The sequence below is a fragment of the Rhincodon typus genome, chromosome 1, assembly GCF_021869965.1.
Source record: "Rhincodon typus isolate 14 chromosome 1, sRhiTyp1.1, whole genome shotgun sequence".
Classification (NCBI taxonomy): domain Eukaryota; kingdom Metazoa; phylum Chordata; class Chondrichthyes; order Orectolobiformes; family Rhincodontidae; genus Rhincodon; species Rhincodon typus.
Genome location: NC_063332.1, coordinates 1788705 through 1807186, shown reverse-complemented (window position 1 = coordinate 1807186; position 18482 = coordinate 1788705). Strand labels below are relative to the sequence as shown.

The 18482-nt window shown below is 47.5% G+C and overlaps 1 protein-coding gene across 1 annotated transcript in view; it reads right to left on the bottom strand.

The window, feature by feature from the left end:
* Positions 1 to 18482, bottom strand: part of LOC125483690 (disintegrin and metalloproteinase domain-containing protein 12-like) — a 191229-nt gene that overhangs the window by 171697 nt on the left and 1050 nt on the right. Inside the window, exons 2-3 of the mRNA XM_048599959.1 lie at positions 17659 to 17768; positions 3764 to 3840 (exon numbers count right to left, since the gene is read on the bottom strand). Of these exons, the coding sequence (XP_048455916.1) occupies positions 3764 to 3840; positions 17659 to 17768 (187 nt within the window). The remainder of the gene's footprint in view (positions 1 to 3763; positions 3841 to 17658; positions 17769 to 18482) is intronic.

Below are 18482 nucleotides of genomic sequence, written 5' to 3'. Positions count from 1 at the left end.
ATCTCGAAGACCTCTCGCTCCTTCCTGGACCTCTCTGTCTCCATCTCGGCCAACCACCTAGAAACCAATATTTATTTCAAGCCCACCGACTCCCACAGCTACCTAGAATACTCCTCCTCCCACTCACCTTCCTGCAAAAATGCCATCCCCTATTCCCAATTCCTTCGCCTCCGCCGCATCTGCTCCCAGGATGAGGCATTCCAATCCCGTACATCTCAGATGTCCTCGTTTTTCAAGGACTGCAACTTCCCCCCCTCAGTGGTCAATAACGCCCTCAACCGTGTCTCACACATCTCCCGCAACCATCCCTCACACCCCGTCCACGCAATAAGAACCAAAAAAGAATCCCCCTCGTCCTCACGTACCACCCCACCAACCTCCGGATCCAACGCATCATCCTCCGACACTTCCGCTATCTGCAATCTGACCCCACCACCAAAGACATCTTTCCCTCCCCAACCTTATCTGCTTTCCGGACGGACCACTCTCTCCGTGACTCCCTTGTCTGCTCCACACTCCCCTCCAGCGCCACCACACCCGGCACTTTTCCCTGCAACCGCAGGAAGTGCTACACCTGCCCCCATACCTCCTCCCTCACCCCCATCCCAGGCCCCAAGAAGACTTTCCACATCAAGCAGATGTTCACCTGCACATCTGCCAATGTGGTATACTGCATCTGCTGTACCCGGTGTGGCTTCCTCTACATCGGGGAAACCAAGCGGAGGCTCGGGGACCGCTTTGCAGAACACCTACGCTCGGTTCGCAATAAACAACTGCACCTCCCAGTCGCGAACCATTTCAACTCCCCCTCCCATTCCACAGACGACATGTCCATCCTGGGCCTCCTGCAGTGCCACAACGATGCCACCCTTGCAGGAACAGCAACTCATATTCCGCTTGGGAACACTGCAGCCCAATGGTATCAATGTGGATTTCACAAGCTTCAAAATCTCCCCTCCCCCTACCGCATCCCAAAACCAGTCCAACTCGTCCCTGCCTCCCTAACCTGTTCTTCCTCCCACCTATCCCCTCCTCCCACCTCAAGCCCCACCCTCATCTCCTACCGACCAACCTCATCCCGCCCCCTTGACCTGTCCGTCCTCCCTGGACTGACCTATCCCCTTCCTAACTCCCCACCCACACTCACCTTTACTAGCTCCATCCCCGCCTCTTCGACCTGTCTGTTTCCTCTCCACCTATCTTCTCCTCTATCCATCTTCTATCCGCCTCCCACTCTCTCCCTATTTATTTCAGAACCCCCTTCCCCTCCCCCTTTTCTGATGAAGGGTCTTGGCCCGAAACGTCAACCTCTCTGCTCCTATGATGCTGCTTGGCCTGCTGTGTTCATCCAGCTCTACACCTTGTTGTCTTGGATTCTCCAGCATCTGCAGTTCCTGCTATTTCTGATTCAATTTTACTCCCTATAACTCAGTCCCTTCAATCCTGGCAACATCCTTGTAAATTTCTTCTGCACTCTTTCCAGTTTAATAATACCCTTCCTATAGCGAGGTGACCAGAACTGAAATAATGCTCCAAGTGCGGCCTCACGAATATCATGTAAAACTGCAACAAAACTTCCCAAGTTCCATACTCAGTGCCCTCACTGATGAAGGCCAGTGTATCAAAAGCCTTCTTCACTGCCCTGTCTACCTGTCACTCCACTTTCAGATTATAGATGAAGTGGGAAGGAACAATGACAATGTTGCATGTAATTATTGTAAAGTGAAATGTATAAAAATGCTGTATCACACTGGGGAAGTCAGAGCATCATTGATTTCTCTTCTGATCTGAGATGAATATTAAGAAGGAGACTGGGCCCCACGAACAGGTCAGATTTGTAGTGGTCTCTGGCTTCTCCTGCACATGTGGTAAAGAGCTCAAATTAAGATCGACTGTACTTCTGAACACAGAACTCGGTGATGCTCTTTGACATCTCTTCCCAACAACAGAGCTGTTTTAATTATGTAATACAGACACAGTGGATTGGTGGATAGAGCTGTATTAATGCAACACTGATACAGTGGATTGGTGATAGAACTGTGTTAGTGTAACACAGACACAACAGCAAGGCCTAAACGTCAATACGGGATACAAAATGAAACAGTGTAAAATGGCGGACAATGACACATCCCTCCCTGACACACTCAATGCTTTCTATGCTCAGTGCCTGCCCCGCCAGCCCCGGCCACGCCTGTTCCCTTTGTCAACGCTTCAGAAGTCAGATCCATCTTCCTAGCGGTCAACCCAAGGAAAGCGACGGGCCCGGACGGTATTCCCGGCTGAGTACTCAGATCCTGTGCGGACCAGCTGGCAGAAGTATTCACTGACATCTTCAACTTTTCCCTCCTACAAACTGAAGTCCCTACGAGCTTCAAGAAGACCACCGTCATCCCCGCACTTAAGAAAGCACATGCAATGTGCCTTAATGACTACCGCCCAATAGCACTGACTTAAATAATTATGAAGTGCTTCAAGAGGCTGGTCATGGCCCACATCAACTCGAGTCTCCCAATCTGCCTCAATCCCCTACAGTTTGTCTACTGACTTAACAGATCCAGAGGATGCCATTTCCCCAGACCTGCCCTCATCCTGGGAACATCTGGACAGCAAAGACACCTACATCAAGACTCCTGCTCCCTGAATACAGCTCCGCCTTCAACACCATTATCTCCTCCAGACTGATCTCAAAACTGCGTGACCTTGGTCTCAGCTCCACCCTCTGCAACTGGATGCTCAGCTTCCTGACCCACAGACCTCAATCAGTGAGGATAGGTAACTGTCCTCCCCCACAATAACACACAACACTGGAGCTTCCCAAGTGTGTGTCCTCAGCCCCTACTGTTCTCCCTGTACCCTTACGAATGTGTTGCCAAATTCCGAATGAATGCCATCTACAAGTTCACTGCCAACACCACCGTAGTGGAATGCATATCCAACAATGACAAATCAAAAAACAGAAGCGAGATTGAGGGCTTGGTAACATGCTGCAATCTGTCTCTCAACGTCAGCAAAACTAAAGGCCTGATCATCAACTTCAGAAAGAATGGAGGAGAATATGCCCCCATCAACATCAATGGAACTGAGGTTGAGAGGGTGGAGAGCATCAAGTTCCTTGGAGTGACAATAACTGACAAACTGTCCTGGACTTCCCAAACTGTGACAGTCAAGAAGACACAACAATGCCTCTTCTTCCTCAGGCGGCTGAGGAAATTTGACATGTCCATAAGATTCCTCACCAACTTCTACAGATATACCATTGAAAGTATACTGTCCTGTGGCATAATGGTCTGGTATGGCAACTGCTCTGCCCAGAACTGTAAGAAACTACAGAAGGTGGTGTGCACAGCCCAGACCATCACGGAAGGCAACCTTCCATCCATGGCTCTATTTACACGGCTCGCTGCTGTGGAAAGGTGGCCAATATCATCAAAGACCGATCGCACCCTGGTACTGATCTCCTACAATGTCTTCCATCAGGCAGAAGATACAGAATCCTGAACACACACACAAGCAGATTCAGGAACAGCTCCTTTTGGCCGTTATCTGACTGTTGAATGGACTCAAGCCTCAAATAATGTAACCTGCAATGTAACCTGTATGCCTTGAAGTTTTTTTGACCTACACATTCTTTTGCTTGCTGACATCTGCCTGTACCGCTCGTAAACAAAGCTTTTCTCTGTATTTTGGTACACGTGACAAGCTGTGTGAACGTAACACAGACACAGTGGATTGGTGGGACAGCTTTGTTAATAATGTAACTTACGTATTGCTACGGAGATCCAACGTGCAGTTCTTTCCCTCCAGCTCCACCGAGATGCTGAGCTTATTTGAATAGTTCCTCTGCACAGGACACAATGAATGGATTATTATTGAAACTGATTTACTTACTGAACCTGCCGTGTTACTTACAGGAGTGTAATTCCTTTAAACGGTAAATGAATACCTTTCTCCCTTCTTTCCTAAATGCTCTTTAGTAATTTACACAAAGACTGTTGAGGAGTTGAAAAAACATTTGAAAATTGAGCAACTGTGGGAAGTAAATTGATTTTCTTCCTCTATCTTATGTGGCTGCCACAGCTGAAAGTACCACTGATTTCCCATCCCTAATTTCCCCCTGACAAGGTGGTGTCCTCCTGGTAATGGGCTCAGAATGGCCATTGCAGGGGCATTCAGTCCTATTCACAGAGTGAGTCATATGCAGACCAGACAGGATGACAATGTCATGAGCAGCAGCAGTAATCCAAATGTTTTCAGCACCAGCTGGCACTAATCTAAAGACCCCATTATGGCATTCTGTGCAGTACCATTCTCTAACTGTACAGTCAGTTTGTCATCATAGCTTAATCAAAGGTTAGGACTGAATTTGATTCTACCTGTTTGACCATTAACCTCTATTTTCATAACCTTTATGCAGCTTGAAAAATTTTGACTGAGAGTTGCCGATTGACAGTTCAGAGTTCATTTTCCAATCAGATTGCACTTGTTAACCAATCAGCATTCTCCTCTCAATCAGTACAAATACAACAGAGAACAGTACAGCACAGTACAGGAGGTTCATCCCACGATGTTGTGCCAACCTATTATTCTACTCTAAGATCAAATTAACCTGCAATAGCCTTCATTTTACGATCATACATGTGCCTATCCAAGAGTCGCTTAAATGTCCCTGAGTCCACAACTACCATTGGCAGTGCATTCCACACACCCATCACTCTCTGTGTAAAGAACCTAACTCGAACATCTCCCCTATACCTTTCTCCAATCACCTTAAAATTATGACCCCTCATGATAGTCATTTCTGCCCTGGGAAAATCTCTCTGGCTATCCACTTTATCTATGCCTCTCATCATCTTGTACACCTCTATCAAGTCACCTCTCATCCTTCTTCACTCCAATGAAAAAAGCCCGAGCTCCATCAGACCTTCCTCATAAGACCTGCCCTCCAGTCCAGGCAGCATCCTGGTAAATCTCCTCTGCACCCTCTCGAAAGCTTCCACATCCTTCCTATAATGAGGCGCCCAGAACTGAACGCAATACTCCAAGTGTGGTCTAACCAGGGTTTTATAGAGCTGCAGCATAACCTCACAGCTCTTAAACTCAATACCCCTGCCAATGAAAGCCAACACACCATACGCATTCTTTACAACTCTATCAACTTGGGTGGCAACTTTGAGGGATCTATGGACGTGGACCCCAGGATCCCTCTGTTCCTCTACACTGTCATAAATCCTGCCATTATCCCTGTATTCTGCATTCAAATTCAACCTTCCAAAATGAATCACTTCACACTTTTCCAGATTGAATTTCATCTGCCACTTCTTTGCCCAGCTCTGCATCTTGTCAATGTCCCATTGCAACCTACAACAGCCCTCCACACTATCCACAACTCCATCAACAGCAAACCTACCAACCCAGACAACAAGGTGCAGAGCTGGATGAACAAGCAGCATCATAGGAGCAGAAAGGCTGACATTTCGGGCCTAGACCCTTCATCAGAAATGGGGGAGGGGAAGGGGGTTCTGAAATAAATAGGGAGAGAGGGGGAGGCGGAAAGAAGATGGATAGAGGAGAAGATAGGTGGAGAGGAAACAGACAGGTCGAAGAGGCAAGGATGGAGCCAGTAAAGGTGAGTGTGGGTGGGGAGTTAGGGAGGGGATAGGTCAGTCCAGGGAGGGCGGACAGGTCAAGGGGGCGGGATGAGGTTAGTAGGTAGGAGATGGGGGTGCGGCTTTAGGTGGGAGGAAGAACAGGTTATTGGTTTCTAGGTGGTTGGCCGAGATGGAGACAGAGAGGTCCAGGAAGGAGAGGTATTAGAGATGGTCCAGGTGAACTTAAGGTTGGGGTGGAAGGTGTTGGTGAAGTGGATGAACTGTTCGAGCTCCTCGTGGGAGCACAAGGCGGCGCCAATACAGTCATCAATGTAACGGAGGAAGAGGTGGGGTTTAGGGCCAGTGTAGGTACGGAAGAGGGATTGTTCCACATAACCGACAAAGAGGCAGGCGTAGCTTGGGCCCATGCGGGTACCCATGGCCACCCCCTTTGTCTGTAGGAAGTGGGAGGAATTGAAAGAGAAGTTGTTGAGGGTGAGGACGAGTTCGGCTAAGCGGATGAGGGTGTCAGTGGAGGGGGACTGGTCGGGCCTGCGGGACAGGAAGAAGCGGAGGGCCTTTCGGCCATCTGTATGGGAAATGCAGGTGTATAGGGACTGGACGTCCATGGTAAAGATGAGGTGTTGGGGACCAGGGAATTGGAAGTTCTGGAGGAGGTGGACGGCATGGGTGGTGTCACGGACACAGGTAGGGAGTTCCTGGACCAAGGGGGAGAAATGGAGTCCAGATAGTTGGAGATAAGTTCAGTGGGGCAGGAGTAGGCAGAGACAATGGGTCGACCAGAGCATTCAGGTTTGTGGATTTTGGGAAGGAGATAGAAGTGGGCAGTGCGAGGTTAGGGAACGATGAGGTTGGAGGCAGTGGGTGGGAGGTCACCTGAGGTGATGAGGTTGTGGATGGTTTGGGAGATGATGGTTTGGTGCTCGGGGGTGGGGTCATGATCAAGGGGGCGGTAGGAGGAGGTGTCGGAGAGTTGGCGTCTGGCCTCGGTGATGTAGAGGTCAGTGCGACATACTACAACTGCACCCTCCTTGTCCGCAGGTTTTATGGTGAGGTTCGGATTGGAGCGGAGGGCTGCACGTTCTGCGGGGGAGAGGTTGGAGTGGGTGAGAGGGGTCCAGTCCCTATACACCTGCATTCCCCAGACAGATGGCCTAAATGCCCTCCACTTCTTGCTGTCCCGCAGGCCCGACCAGTTCCCCTCCACTGATACCCTCATCCGCTTAGCCGAACTCGTCCTCACCCTCAACAACTTCTCTTTCAATTCCTCCCACTTCCTACTGACAAAGGGGATGGCCATGGGTACGTGCATGGGCCCAAGCTACGCCTGCCTCTTTGTAGGTTACGTGGAACAATCCCTCTTCCGTACCTACACCGACCCTAAACCCTACCTCTTCCTCCGTTACATTGATGACTGTATCGGCGCCGCCTTGTACTCCCACGAGGAGCTCGAACAGTTCATCCACTTCACCAACACCTTCTGCCCCAACCTTAAGTTCACCTGGACCATCTCTAATACCTCTCGCTCCTTCCTGGACCTCTCTGTCTCCATCTTGGCCAACCACCTAGAAACCGATATCCATTTCAAGCCCTCTGACTCCCACGGCTACCTAGAATACTCCTCCTCCCACCCACCTTCCTGCAAAAATGCCATCCCCTGTTGCCAATTCCTTCGCCTCCGCCGCATCTGCTCCCAGGATGAGGCATTCCACTCCCGTACATCTCAGTTGTCCTCGTTTTTCAAGGACTGCAACTTCCCCCCTCAGTGGTCGAGAATGCCCTCAACCGTGTCTCCCGCATTTCCCGCAACTCATCCCTCACACCCTGTCCCCGCAATAAGAACCAAAAAAGAATCCCCCTCATCCTCATGTACCACCCCACCAACCTCTGGATCCAACGCATCATCCTCCGACACTTCTGCCATCTGCAATCCGACCCCACCACCAAAGACATCTTTCCATCCCCACCCTTATCTGCTTTCCGGAGGGACCACTCTCTCCGTGACTCCCTTGTCCGCTCCACACTCCCCTCCAGCCCCACCACACCCAGCACTTTTGCCTGCAACCGCAGAAAGTGCTACACCTGCCCCTACACCTCCTCCCTCACCCCCATCCCAGGCCCCAAGAAGACTTTCCACATCAAGCAGATGTTCACCTGCACATCTGCCAATGTGGTATACTGCATCCGCTGTACCCGGTGTGGCTTCCTCTAAATCGGGGAAACCAAGCGGAGGCTCGGGGACCGCTTTGCAGAAGGATGGTGAGGGACTCTAATACACTCCCACATGCCTGTTAAAGAGGAGTGGGTGGGTTAAACATGGTGAGAGAGGAAATGCAAAGCAGTTTATCATCTTTGAAAATGTATAAATGACCAGACTGGGAAGGGTATTACAGGTTGCTAAGAGACAGGAACAGCAGAGAATCTGACCATTGTTTATAAAATAACTTCACAGAGGACAGCACCCCGTCACCACGTCACTCTTTATTTACACATTTACAGCCCTTGACTCTCGTACTGCCTCCTGTTTTTTCTGTTAGCCAGGGCTCCCTGATTGGACCAGGTTAGCAGCCCCATTCAGAGAATTCATATTCTGTTTGGTCCACCTGGTTGACCTTATTACAATCACTACATTCATCCTTTTCTGAGTCCAAGGACAAAGGACGATCCTTTTTCTTGGAGAACCTCCTGGGATGTTTTAGCCTCGGGTCAGGTTTCTCCAACTCGGCATCCAAAACAGCAGTGTGTAATGCATGGGAGCTGCCTCTTGCACCAGGGAGCATCCCGGTAGAATTTCACTCTCTGCTTCCAACAGCAGAGGCACCGAGATGGCTACATCCACCATTTTCATCTCTGATTTACAGGGGTCATCAACTCTTGATGGAGAGGGTGAACCCATGGGTTCCGGCAACTTTATTGACTGTTCCCACTCTGTTTGCGAATTCACAGCTTTCATATGGTGCACATGCTTGTTCAGGACCGTTGCTCCTACCCAAAATTTATATGTCACTGGAGTTGACCTCATGTCAACCAAACCTATTACTTGCGGGGCCATTTTAGTAGTTCCTACACCAAACTTTGTCCCCTGAATCAAACTGTCTCTCTCACTTGGCAGCGTCTTGTTTCCGGCCTTGGCGTTCCTGATGCTGTTTCACCCTCCCACCCTGTCTGAGAAGGTCAGACTTAATCTGGTGCACATTAGTCTTCTCCACATTAGCAACTCTGCTGGAGCTATGCCCTGTTGTTGAATGAGAGCTGGTCCTATCTTCAAATAGAAACTGGGACAGTTTAGTATTGAGTGAAGCTGTAGGCTGTTTCTTTAAACCTGCCTCCAAAGTTTGGACTGCTCTTTCTGCCAGATCATTGGACGATGGATAGTATGGACTGTCCTTTTATGTCAAATCACATTCGACTGTCGGAAATATTCATTTTTAAAAATTCATTCACAGGATGAGGGCATTGTTGGCTAGGCCAGCATTTATTGCCCATCCCTAATTGCTATGGTTCTGGAGTCAAATGTAGGCCAGATGGATTTTTCCAATAATTGGCAATGGATTCATGGTCATCATTCGACTCTTAATTCCAGATAATTATTGAATTCAAATTCTACCATCTGCCATGCCAGGATTTGAACCCAGGTCCCCAGGGCATTATCTGGGTTTCTGGATTAACATCCAGCAATAATACCACGAGGCCATTGCCTCCTCTACTGGCAAATGAAGACCCTGTCTCGGACCAACACCTCCGGGAGTCCATGTGTTGCAAAAGATGCTTATAGGTTTTCTTGTCATCCCCATGTTTGACGAATTAACTCTATGCATGGTCAACTACTTTGAGCAGGCATCTAGAATGATGAAGAACGTTGGGCCCATGAAAGGAACTGCATAGTCGACATATAACTGAGTCCAAGGTTTACCCGGCCATTTCCACAGATGTGGAGGAGCTGCTGGTGGTAATATTTGCCCTTGTTGGCATTCTAGGCACTGCCCCAGCAATGCAGCTATGTCTGCATCCAGGCCTGGCCACTCAACATAACTTCTCACCAACATCTTCATTTTGGAGACCCCTGGATAACCCTGGTAAAGTTTAGCCATTATCAGGCAGTGATCTATACTCAGGACAATCACTCTCGCTCTCCATAACAATATGCCGTCCTCTACCATGAGCTGGTCTCTCCTGCCCAAAAAGGTTTCAGTTCTAGTTGTGACAGCCATTTGATTTCCCCATTGCCATCAGTTGTTTCAGTTTTGACAGGATTGAACGTTTCCATGTTCAAAGTCTGATATTGTCAGCTGTACCTGGGAGTGTATACAGAATATTTAATATCATTACAGACTCTTCCACTGGGAGTTCACTTCTCGGTCTCCCAGATAGTAATCTGACTTGTAATTATAAGCACTTAGTATTATAGCCCACTATTGAATGAGGCTCAAAGTAATAGGTGGCACTGTCTTGTCCTCTTTAAGCAGACCAAGTAGTGAGGTCCATCACTATCACAAATTTTCATCAAAAAATATATTAGTGGAACACTCTGACTCCAATTACGATTGTCGAACGTTCCTTGTCTATCCAGGCATATGTACGCTCTGCATAAGCCAAAGTCGTGGATGCATACGTTATTGGGCATTCTTGTTCAGTAGGCCACCTATGAGCTAATACCACCATAATGCTGTATGGGGAGGCATTGCATGTCAATACCAGATCTTTCTTGGGATCATAGTTTTCCAATACCTTTGAGGATGATAGCTGTTTCTTTACTTCACTGAAAGCTACGGCTTCTCTATGCGATCATTTCTAAGGCTGACCATTTTTTAGGAGTTGATGCAAAAGTTATGAATGAACCTTTTAATAATTTACCAGACCCAGAAATGATCTAAGCTCCTGGACAGACATGGGCCAGGGCACCTTTGATCGCTCTCACTTTATCTTCCAGTGGGTATAACCTGGTGTTGTCAACTCTGTAGCCCAAGTAGTTCATGTGGGGGCCCTGGACACACATTTTCCCCCTCATAGGCATACGCCCACCCTGGAAAAATTGTCTTAGGACTATGTCCAAGTTCCCTAAGTGCTCTTTATTTGTTTTCCCTTTTACTATAACATCATATAGATAAATGGCGACCTGGCGTAGACCTTGCAAAATGTTCTCCATCATCTGCCAAAAAGTTGATGAAGCCCCAGATGGCAGTCTCGTATACTGGTACAAACCCTGAGGGATATTAATTGTTGCTTACTTCAGGGAATCTTTGTCTCAATGCAACTGCAAATACGCATGGCTCATGTCCAGCTCCATGAAGGACAGCCCCCTGCCAGCTTTGCGTATAAGTCCTCTACCCAAGGGATTGGGTATTTATCCAGCTGCAAAAAGTGGTTCACCATTTGTTTAAAATCCCCACAAAGGCGAACCACTTCAACTGGGAGGGCCTAGGATGGACATGTTGTCCAAGGAGTGGGAGGGGGAGTTGAAGTGGTTCGCGACTGGGACTGCTACACCTGCTCCTACACCTCCCCCCTCAGCCCCATCCCAGGCCCCAAGAAAACCTTTCACATTAAACAGATGCTCACCTGCACATCTGCTAATGTGGTCTACTGTATCTGCTGTTCCCGATGTGGCCTCCTCGACATCGGGGAAACCAAGCGGAGGCTCGGAGACCACTTTGTGGAACACCTATGCTCGGTTCGTGACAAACGACTGCACCTCCCAGTCATAAACCACTTCAACTCCCCCTCCCACTCCTTGGGTGACATGTCCATCCTGGGCCTCCTCCAGTGCCAAACGATGCCACCCAAAGGCTGCAGGAACAGCACCTCATATTTTGCTTGGGAACCCTGCAGCCCAATGGTCTCAATATGGACTTCACAAGCTTCAAAATCTCCCACTCCCGACCTCATCCCAAGACCAGCCCAGCTCATCCCCACCTCCTTGCCCTGTCCATCTTTTCTCCCACTATCCACTCCTCCCACCTCACTGACCAACCCCCAACCCCACTTCCTACCAACTAGCCTCATCCCCGCCTCCTTGACCTGTCCATCTTCTTTCCACCTATCAGCTCCTTTATCCACCTTTCATCATTGCCTCCCCCTCTCCCTATTTATTTCAGAGTCCCCTTCCCCTCCCCTATTTCTGAAGAAGGGTCCAGACACAAAACGTAAACTTTCCTGCTCCTCTGATGCTGCCTGGCCTGCTGTGTTCATCCAGCTCTACACCTTGTTATCTCTATTAGATCCCAACTCAGTCTCCTACTCTCGAAAGAAAAATGTCCTAGTTTGTCCAACCTCTCTCTATAACTCAGTCCCTTGAGTCCTGGCAACATCCTTGAAAATTTCTTCTGCACTCTTTCCAGTTTAATAACATCCTTCCTATAGTCAGGTGACCAAAACAGAACACAATACTCCAAGTCCGGCCTCACCAATATCCTGTACAACTGCAACATGACTTCCCAACTGCTGTACTCAGTGCCCTGACTGATGAAGGCCAGTGTGCCAAAAGCCTTCTGCACTGCCCTGTCTACCCATGACTCCACTTTCAGAGAACCATGCATCTGAACTCCAAGGTCCTAGTGTTCCACTACACTCCTTAAGGCCCTATCATTCACCATGAAACTCCTACCTTGATTTGACTTTCTAAAATGCAACACCTCACACTTACCTATGTTAAACGCCATTTGCCATTTCTCAGCCCACTTTCCCAGCTGATCAAAATGCTGCTGTAATTTCTGAAACCCTTTTTCGCTGTCCACAATACTGCCTATTTTAGTGTCATCCGCAAATTCACTAGTTATGCCTTGTACATTCTTATCCAAATCATTGATATAGATAACAAACAGCAACTGGCTGAGCACTGACCCCTGAGGCACACCTCTAGTCACAGGCCTCCAGTCCAACAAGCATCCATCCATTATTATTCTCCACCTATCTCCTCCTCTATCCATCTTCTATCTGCCTCCCCCTCTCTCCCTATTTATTTCAGAACCCCCTTCCCCTCCCCCATTTCTGATGAAGGGTTTAGGCCCGAAACGTCAGCCTTCTTGCTCCTATGATGCTGCTTGGCCTGCTGTGTTCATCCATCTCTACCCCTTGTTGTCTCATCCATTATTACTCTCTGCTTCCTACCATCAAGCCAGTTGTGATTCCAAGTTGTCAGCTCTCACTGAATTCCATGCGATCTAATCTAACCCGACCATGTCGAACTTATCAAAGGCCTTACTGAAATCCATATAGACTACATCCACTGCCCTGCCCTAATCAACCTTCCTGGTCACTTCATCAAAGAACGCTAACAAATTTGTGAGGCCTGATTTCCCACGCTCAAAGCCATGCTGACTATTCCTAATCAAACCCTATCTTTCCAAATGCAAATCCGAGTTCTGAGGAAGGACCAGCAGACGCAAAACGTTAGCTCTGTTTTTTCCTTCATAGATTCTGCCAGACCTGCTGAGCTTTTCTAGCAACTTCTGTTTTTGTTCCTGATTTACAGCATCTGCAGTTCTTTCAGTTTTCATTCAGTATTTAACTCACTGCCACATTTCTTCTAGGCATGCCCACCTTGAAGAAGTTCTGCTCCTCTCTCCGACAGGATTTCTGTTTCAATCCTTCTTCTTGTCCACTGACATTAATTTCACTGTCACTCCTGGTGTTTGACTAAGTATTTGCTAAAACTTGTTTCCACAGCCACATCGCATTCCTCAGTGGCTGCTTCTGGCTCAGTCTCACCCCACGTGGATTCCAATCCCAGGATCACAGGTATCTGAGTGAAGTTCAGTGTTCCACAGACAGCTGCTGTCACCGCATCCTGAAATCCACACTCAGTGCCATGCGGTGTCACTGACACACCGTCGACCTTTCCCTCCAACAGCATCACAATACACTGCCTCTGGGCTGTACCACTCTGCAGTTCCACTTCGTTCTCCGGCTCATTCGTTGTGCTAATAAGAAACTTTTTCTTTTCCTTTCAGACATCAAGGCCCACAAGATTCAACAACTCAAAGATACCCATAGCCCTCTGGAACATTCCACTCCTTCCCTTCCCTCTGACTCCATCCTCTCTCCCAACCCCACCTCCTGTCAGGTATCCACCGTCCCTCCTAGCCTTCCGCTCTTCGGTGCTGAACATTCTGTACTCAGCAAAGGCCTCAGCTTTATTTCTCTGTCCGGGCAGACCCATTCACTCAGCCTGCCCGTGCCCCACAGAACTCATCTCTTCCCACCCTGACTTAGTCTTCTCTCCCTGGTCCTGCACATCTGTGAAAAAAAAGAGTTCTGAGAAAGGATCACCGGACCCAAAACGTTAATTCTGATTTTTTTTCTTCACATGTGCTCCCAGACCTGCTGAGCTTTTCCAGCAACATCTGTTTTTCTTTCCAAATGTATGCTCATCTTATCCTTCAGAATCTTCTCAAGTATGTTACCTACTATAGACGTTAGGCTTACTGGTCTATAATTCCCAGGTTTTTCTTTGTAGCCCTTCTTATATAAGGGCAGAATATTCGCTACCCTCCAGTGTTTTGGGACCTTATCTGTGGTTAATGATGATACAAAAATATCAGCCAGGGCACCCACAATTTCTTCTCTAGCCTCTTGCAGGGTTCTTGGATACATCTGATCAGGACCAGGAGATTTATCTAACTTCATACATTCTAACATGTACAACACCTCCTCTACTGTGATATGGACTGTCCCCAAGATATCACCACTAACTTCCCCAATTTCCCAAGCCTTCATGTCTTTCTCCACAGTACACACAGAGGAGAAATATTCATTGAGGACCTCACCCAACTCTTGTGGTTCCACATATACATGTCCACTTTGGTCTTTGAGGGGTCCTATCATCTCTCTAGTTATTCTTTTTCCTTTAACATACTTAAAGAATCTCTTTGGATTCACCCTAATCTTCTCAGCCAAAGCTATCTCGTGACCCCTTTTCATTGTCCTGATTTCCTTCTTCAGTAAACTTATGTATCTCCTGTATATCTCCAGAGATTTCCTTGATCCCAACTGCCTGTACCTGAGCCATGCCTTCTCCTTTTTTCTGGTAAAAACCTCAATATCTCTTGTCATCCAGGGTTCCCTATTCCTGCCAACATTGCCCTTCACCCTCACAAGAACATAAAGATCTTGAACTCTAGCTGTCACACTTTTAAAGGCCTCCCACTTGCCAGAGTTCCCTTTGCCTGCAAACAAACTACTCCAATCAACCCCTGCAAACTCCTGTCTAATTCCATCAAAATTTGCCTTGCCCCAATTTAGAACTTGAACCTATGGACCAGTTTTGTCCCGTTCCATAAATATTTTAAAATTAATAGAATTATGGTCACTGTTCCCAAACTGCACCCCCACTGTCATCTCAGTCACCTGTCCTGCCCTATTTCCCAAGATTCGGTTGGGTTTTGCCCCTTCCTGAGTAAGACCCTCTATATACTGCTTAAGGAAACTTTCCTGAACACATTTAACAAATCCCACCCCTTCTCAGCCCTTAACACTATGGCAGTCCCAGTCTATCTTAGGAAAATTAAAATCCCCCACTATGACAACCTTATTGGTCCTGCAAGTCTCCCCAGTCTCTCTGCATATTTGTTCCTCTAATTCCTGTTGACTATTTGGGGGCCTATAGCACACCCTGAATAACGTCACCATTCCCTTCTTATTTCTTAGCTCCACACACAAAGCCTCACTGGATGATCCCTCAGTTATTTCATCTCTGATTACTGCTGTGATACTCCCCTTAATCAAAAATGCAACTCCCACTCCCCTCCTTCCTCCACCTCTGTCCCACCTAAAGCACCTGTACCCTGGCACATTAAATTGCTAGTTCTGTCCATCCCTTAGCCACGTTTCTGTTATGACTATAATATCCCAGTGCCACATATCTATCTATGCCCTGAGTTCATTGGCCATCCCTGTCAGCCCTCTTGCATTGAAATAAATGCAATGTAATCCAACAGGCATTCCTCGCTCCCTGTCCTATTCAACTCTTCAACTTGCTGTTTCTGATTACTGTATCTCCTTCCAGCCTTGCACTTGCCTTTCTGCTGTTGAGGATTCCACTTCCCTGCCAATCTAGATTAAACCCTCCCTTGTAGCACTAGCAAATCTGCCCGCCAGGATATTTGTCCTCCTCCAGTTCAGGTGCAACCCGTTCCTCTTGAGCAGGTCATCTCTGCCCCAGAAAAGATCCCAATGATCCAGAAATCTGAATCCTTGCCCCCTGCACCAATCATTTAGCTACGCATTCTTCTGCCATATCCTCCTGTTCTTACCCTCACTGGCATATGGCCTCCTGTTCTTACCCTCACGAGCATGTGAGACCTCTTCCTACACCTCAAACTCTCCAACCCTGGCAACATCCTCATAAATATTTTCTGAACCTTTTCTAGTTTCACAACTTCCTTCCTGTAGCAGGGAGACCAGAATTGCATGCAATACTCCAAAAGTGGCCAAACCAATGTTCTGTATAGCTGCAACATGACCTCCGAACTCCTGTACTCAATGCACTGACCAATAAAGGCAAGCATACCTAATGCCTTCTTCATTATCCTATCTCACTACAACTCCACTTTCAAAGAACCATGAACCTGCAATCCAAGATCTCCTTGTTCAGCAACACTCCCCAGGACTTTACCGTTAAGTGTATAAATCTTGCCCTGATTTGCCTTTCCAAAATGCAGCACCTCACGTTTATCTAAATTAAACTCCATCTGCCACTCCTCAGCCCACTGGCCCATCTGATTAAGATACCCCTGCATTCTGAGGCAGCCTTCTTCGCTGACCACTACACCTCCAATTTTAGTGTCATCTGCAAACTTACTCACCATACCTCCCATGTTCACATCCAAATCATTTAAATAAATGACAAAAAGCAATGGACTCAGCACCGATCCTAGTGCTCTGAATAGTGGTAGACAATTAATCCACTCGCTGGAGGAGAACACTCCACAAATATCCCCACCGTCAAAGATGGAAGAGCCCAGCACATCAATGCCAAAGATAAGGCTGAAGCACTCGCAACGTGCCGAGTAGATGATCCATCTTGGCCTCCCCCAGTGGTCCCCAGCATTTCAGATACCAGTCTTAGTTAGTCTGCATGATATCAATGTAGAGATGATTTGTTTTATGACTGTGTATGGTAAATGGGAAGAGATACTGCTTTGAATCTTTGAATCTGTGGAAGAAAATGCTGCAGTTTTAAAAATGTGTTTCTGGGACAGATGTGAGTTGTATCCATAATGTGGCCTTATTCAGGCAGTGGGCGAGACTGCTAGACAAGCAGGCACAGTCTATGTGTGTTTTTGATGCAGGCAGGATGTCCATGAGACTGTCCTTGGATTGATTCTTTAGTCAGGACCAAAAGTTGCGGGCTCAAGTCAGCTCAGGAATGTAACAATGACCGCATTGGATCCTGCGCAGGTGACTATAGACTTGGAAAAACTAGAGGAAGATCTAGCATGAAAAGGAAAAAGCACCTCAATCTCTCTCTCTCTCACCCTGAGCTGAAGAAGGAACAAACAATTTCCTGATAGCTGCTCTCATTCACCATGTCACTAACCTGTAGAGTGGTAAACTGTCATGGAGTAGTTACCATGGGTCTTTAACTGCCTGGGGTTAGTATGAGACACTAAGGGGAGGGGAAAGGACAGAATTCTTCTGCTGCTGCTGCTAGGCTGTGTCAGTGGCTGGACAGCCAGACTGGGGCATTCACTGGGGCATGGAAATCACAGTGACCTTGTTTGGGGCACCCCCTTTCTATGGGGAACTCTGTTTAACATCAGGAAGTCCAAGACATGGGGCAGCTGATCAGAAACAGCAGCTCCCCTCCCCCCACTGCCGACTTTGTGTGTCTCACTTGCCGATTTGTGAACAATGCTATCTCCTGTCTTGCACACACGTTTGATCTCCCTGACTCACCCTCCTCTTTCCTTATTCTCCTGGTCATGGCCAATTATTGACACAATATCATGAATGATTGAGATTCTGATCACACCTTCAGGAGCAGCAGCAGCAGCACTGGGTTGGGGTGAGTTGAAGGATTCAGCCTGGAGATCTGGCTCACTGACATTACCTGAGGCAGTACGGCCACACTCCGTTTCCCTCTTCCTGAAACCAGCTGTGGGAATACAAACTTATAATCCTTCAGTTCTTGAAGCAACTTTTCCTGGTGAAATCGAAAGCCTGTTTGAAACACAAGGGGAGAATGAATGACACTTTAGTAACGTTCAGTGCTTAGGTTTTATGTGATTTACCACAACATTGTTTGTCTGCAGCATTATAACCACAGAGCACCAGCAGAGGCCAGCTGGGATCACCAACCATAAGGTTTTAGAATCTTGCCCTAACAGTTCGAAACCTCACAGTAGCTTCACAAAGTGGCAGTGTCTTCACACTAAATGGGCAGCATTCGTTAATGTTTCTACCTCAGGGAGAGTTGAGCTCAAACCAGTGTTATATGAGATAAACATGTTTTGAATGATTTAGGAATATCTCCAATCTGTCTTGAACTTGCATTCAGATGATAAATTACTTCTTAAACTATCAGAAGTATTCCAGTATGTGCAGTAATTGTCTCCTTGTCATGTCAGATCAGCAGTTATCATGAGAACAAGACACATAAGTGATAACTGTAATCACATCAGAACAGAGGGTGTCGGTAAGAAGTGACTGAGGAGGATTTTGAGAGAAGTTGGCTCAGTCACCATGACTATCCAGGGGATCATGACAGACTTGGTGTCAAAAAAATTTGAAACAAGTTTGCAGTCAAGATCGTGAATCCTGTATGATCTATTGCCTCTTGGTTGCAAGAGTTTGGGATATAATGGAAAGACTGAATAAACTTCTGGAAAAGGAGGGTGTACAACCAGTGGTAGCAGTTCATGTGGGAGCCAACAA